Source organism: Galeopterus variegatus, unplaced genomic scaffold (genome assembly GCF_000696425.1).
Source record: "Galeopterus variegatus unplaced genomic scaffold, G_variegatus-3.0.2 Scaffold4394, whole genome shotgun sequence".
NCBI classification, from domain to species: Eukaryota; Metazoa; Chordata; class Mammalia; order Dermoptera; family Cynocephalidae; genus Galeopterus; species Galeopterus variegatus.
This window is the reverse complement of record NW_007730505.1, coordinates 94,981-99,918: the sequence shown is the minus strand read 5'-3', so window position 1 is coordinate 99,918 and position 4,938 is coordinate 94,981. Positions and strand designations below refer to the sequence as shown.

General features: G+C 34.8%; 1 protein-coding gene across 2 annotated transcripts in view; it reads left to right on the top strand.

Moving 5' to 3' along the window:
- The window catches only part of PCMT1 (protein-L-isoaspartate (D-aspartate) O-methyltransferase), a 39,912-nt gene that overhangs the window by 21,466 nt on the left and 13,508 nt on the right, over positions 1-4,938 (top strand). For both annotated transcript variants that reach the window (XM_008587432.1, XM_008587431.1), the window contains exon 4: positions 2,948-3,052. In XM_008587432.1, the coding sequence (XP_008585654.1) occupies positions 2,948-3,052 (105 nt within the window). The remainder of the gene's footprint in view (positions 1-2,947; positions 3,053-4,938) is intronic.

The following is a 4,938-nucleotide window of genomic DNA, read 5'->3' as shown; positions in this document are numbered from 1 at the left end:
GTTTGTTTGTTTGTTTGTTTTGGTGGCTGGTGGGCACAGGGAACTGAACACTAGACCTTGGCATCACAAGGATCTGCTCTAACCAATTGAACTAACTGGCCAGCCTTTTTTCTTTTTTAGCAAATGCCATTTATTTATTGACGGAACTAGTTCATTTGTCCTAAAGAATTGGTTGTTTGTGTTCAACTTGTCCCTTTTTTAAATTAAAAAAACTTTTGCTAGAACACTTTCTCATGGTCCTTCCTGTTGCATCACATCAGGAAGTACAAGATATCTGATCATCCACTTTCAGTGATTAGAATAAGTAGTCTTAAAATTTTTTTTTATTGTTATAAATACACATAATAAGGTGCACATATCTTAAGTGTTCACCTTGAAGAATGTTTACATGTGAACTTATGTATAACCACTACCCAGATCAAGATACAGGACATTTTCAGCACCCATGCCCTTTCCTAGTCAGCTCACATCCCCAAAGTGACCAGTATTCTGGCTTTTATCACCTAGATTAGTTTTGGAGAATAGGGAATTTTCATTCTACTCTTTATTTTGACATTGTCTATTTCTGATGATGAAAAGATTTTATTTTGACATAATTTCAAACTTAGAGAAATGTTGTAAAAGTGGTACAATTTCTGCATACCGTTTCCCAAATGTTATTTTACCACATTTTCTTTATTATTTATTCTTTCTCTTTCTCCTCACTCCCTCCCCATATATAGATAAGTGTGTGTGCGTGTTTCTGAGCTCTTTGAAAGTAAATTGCAGGCATATGCTTTTTACCTTTAAAAATAAGTATATTCTCTTACATAACCACAGTACAGTTATCAAAATCTGGAAATTAACATTGATACAACACTGTTAGCCAATTTACAGACCTTATTTAGATTTTATCAGTTGTTGTGATAAAGTTCCTTATAGGAAAAGAAAATTGCAGATCATAAATTTCATTCGATTGCCATGTGTTTTTGGTTTTCTTTAAAGAAAGACTGAGAAAACATTTCTTCAGTCTTGTCTTTTTTTTTTTTTCCTTTTTGTGTGACCAGCAATGGATCGTAACCCTCAGTGTCGCGCCCGTACTGGACCGGGACTGGCAACGGGATCGCAACCCTCGGTGTTGCACCCGCACCTCGCTCAGCCAGTGAGCGGCCGGTCTGTATGTGGGATCCGAACCCTCGGCGCGCGGCGCACTGTAGCAGTGCGCCACCGGGCCGGCCCCAGTCTTGTCTTTTATGGCCTTGAAAACTTTTATGAATATGGGCCAATTATTTTATATAATGTCCCTCAGTTTGAGTTTAATTTTTCATCATAATTCCATATGGCTTGTGCATTTTTGCCCAGAATGTCCCAGAAGTGATGTGTCTTAGCAGAGGCATGTGATATCAATGTGTCCCATTATTGGTGATCTTAACTTTAATCATTTGATTGAAGTAGTGTCAACCAGGTTTCTCCACTAAAAAACTTTTTTCTGAACTCCATGGTAAAGTTACTGTTTTTCCTTTGTAATTAATAAATATCTGGGGTGAATGCTTTGAGATTATGTAAAATATCCTGTTACTTGTCAAATGTTAATCCACAAGTTTTAGCATCCATTTATGATTTTTGTGTAAATCAGTTGTTACTGAGATGGTTGCTCAAAGACGATTATGTCTTTTCTCAATTTTTTTTTTTCCTGGCGGCTGGCCCGTACAGGGATCTGAAAGACGATTTTCTAAGTTCATCATTTCTTCTGTATTTATTAGTTGGGAACATTTCTCCTTATTCTCCATTTAAATATGTATAGAAGTATACATATTTTTAATCATGATGGATTCATGAATATGTATTTCTATCAACCAAGATGTGGTTGTAAATACATTTATTGCTACTGGATCTGATTGATGTTTAATAATGAAAATACCAGGCATTTAAGGACAGCTTTTTGAAATAACATTTATTAGTTCCAGCCTCATCTTTTGGAAAAGCTCTGAAATGCAAGTTTATAAAGTGGATTCCTTCCTTCCTTTCCTTCCTCTCTCCTCCCCTTCCTTCCTGGCTGCCTTTCTTCCTCTTCCTTCCTTCCTTCCATGGCTGGCTGGTATGGGGATCTGAACTCTTGACCTTGGTTGAGGAAGGTTTTATTTCTTGATTTGGTCCAAAGCATAACAATATGATTTTATTCATAATTTATATGTAATGTAAACATAAAAACATATATCCTTTGACCCTTTTAACTTTACTTTTAGGAATTTGTTATATAGATATACTTTATAAAATTTTTATAAAGATTATTATTTTATTATCCTGCAGATATAAGATTATTTTATTTCTTTTTGTTATAGACGATTGGAGCTAACATAAATCTCTCATTAGTGATATTTGTTGCTATAAGAAATCTATACAGGAATATATCCCTCAGCCGTAAAAAAGAATGAACAAGCTGTTTAAGTCTTGATATGAAAGGTCCTTCAAAATATAAATGAAAAGATACATACGTATTTGTATCTGCATAAAATGAATATTTCTGGTAGGAATCACAAGAAACTGGTAACATTGGTTGCCTTTAGGGAGTGAAACTGGATGATTGGGGATAGAAGTGGCATGGGGACTTTTCACTATAAATCCTTTTGTATCTTTTGACGTTGAATTAATTAAATTTTTAAAATTCACACACTGGATCTAAAATTACTAAAACACTTTATCTAAATGTAAAAATTCTAATTGAACAGTGAGAATCTTCTTGTGTAATTCTTGTGTAGATACAAGTATGTAATATATTTTCATTGTCTTGGTAAATGACAGTAGTAGAAAAATTGGTAGAGAGCTGGCAACTTTATTTATATGCCATGGTGGTAAATGACAGTAGTAGAAAAATTGGTAGAGAGCTGGCAACTTTATTTATATGCCATGGTGTATATTCTTTAGAGTTTTGAAAAAAATGAATATTTGCTTTGTTTTCTTTTGGCAGCACGCATATGCACTAGAACTTCTATTTGATCAATTGCATGAAGGAGCTAAAGCTCTCGATGTAGGATCTGGAAGTGGAATCCTTACTGCATGTTTTGCACGTATGGTAAGTAAGAGCTTTATTTTTTATTCTGGCCCCAACAGAAGCATATTATATAATTTGTCTGTATGTTTTTTTCAGTGTTTTTTTTTTTTTTTTTTTTTTTTTTTAAAGATAACCGGTAAGGGGATCTTAACCCTTCACTTGGTGTTGTCAGCACCACGCTCTCTCAAGTGAGCTAACCGGCCATCCCTATATAGGGATCCGAACCCGTGGCCTTGGTGTTATCAGCACCACATTCTCCCAAGTGAGCCATAGGGCAGCCCTCACTGGTGGTTTTGATGTATGTTTGTTTGTTTGCTTATTTGTTCTATTAAGATAGCAGTTGGAATATATGTCACTTAGGATTTTGTTGTTTTTGTTGCAAGTGACAGAACATTCAACCCAAATTGGCAGAGTTAAAAGGAAATTTATTTAGTTTGTGTAGTGGAGAAGTCTAGGGGTATATCTGGCTTCTTGTATAGCTGGATTTAGAAGACCAGGCATTGTTGTTGAGAATGGGTTTCTCTCTGGTTCTTGGTTTGGCTTTACTTTCCTCCACATGTTGGCTTTTTTACCAGACAGCCTCTACCCTTGTAATCCCAAGATGGTGGTCGGTAGCTCCCAAACTACATTCTTCCAAGTTTTCATCTGTCAGAAAAGAATAGAGTGAGCCTGATTTCCAGTAACTCCTACAGGTTTTTTAGGAATGAAGGTAGAGATTCTTTTGCATTTGGAAAAGTGCTCTTAGAAAAATGCCTTGTTTGTTATACTTCAACTTTTGTCACTAGAGGCTTATCTGCTAAATGAATACCAGAGTATAAGCTGGGGACCACTAAAGCACTTTGCAGTAAAGGTTTATTGTGCTCACATAATCAAAGGTTGATCATCAGAGATCTTGTGCCTGGAGGCCAGATTGGAAGATTCTGGTTTAGTTGAGATGGGATTTATGGATCCATACTGGACTAGAATCCATGTAACTTGCCATAAATATATAATCAGCAGACCCACTAGAATGTGAGTTTCAGGGAGGTGGGGATTTTGTCTAACTTTTTTTTCACTGATGTATCCTAAGTATCTAGAACAGTGCCGGGCACATAATAAGGACTCAGATATTTCTTTTCAGATGTTTTGCTTGTTTTGTAGAGGTTAAGTCCTCTCTAATGGGTATCAGGAATTTTTTTTAAAAAGTTACCAATAGCATTTAATTAGTAACTGTTCTCTATACTTAACATGTTTATGGTTTTAGAAGAATAGTCATTTTAAAAAATCAGCAAGTTTCTGCATTATAATTTTTAAAAAATTGATATTAAAGTTAATGTTTTTTATATATTTACTATGTGCTAGTCAGTGTCCTAAGTGCTTTTCATATATTTTCTTATTTAATCTTTACATCCGTAGTGGGGTATAGGAGGATACTTCAAAAAGTTTGTAGGAAAAAAAATAGTTTGTGGAAAAATAGGATTAAAAGATAACAGGAATCTTTCCATGAACTTTCCGAAGAATTCTTATATACCCTTTTCCTCCTCATTTTATTGCTGAGGAACCTGATACATAGAATGAGAGGCTAACTTGCAAAGTTATACAGTTGTAAGCCAGTGAATGAAACATATATGAATCCAAGTAGTCTGACTTCAGAGCCTTTATTGTGTTAAAGTTTTTTTTGCAATTAATATTGATACTTGGGGCCTTTTAATATATTTTAATATTTTACGCTAATGGCAGTAAAATCAGGTGTAGAAATCTCCCCTCATAAAATTTGTTTTTGTTTTTGTTTTGTTTTGGGTGGCTGGCCTGTGAGGATCTGAACCCTTGATCTTGATGTTATAACAATACGCTCTAACCAACTGAACTAACCAGCCAGCTCTTCCTCATAAAATTTTTTTTTTTTTTTTTTTTTTGTCTTTTGTCTT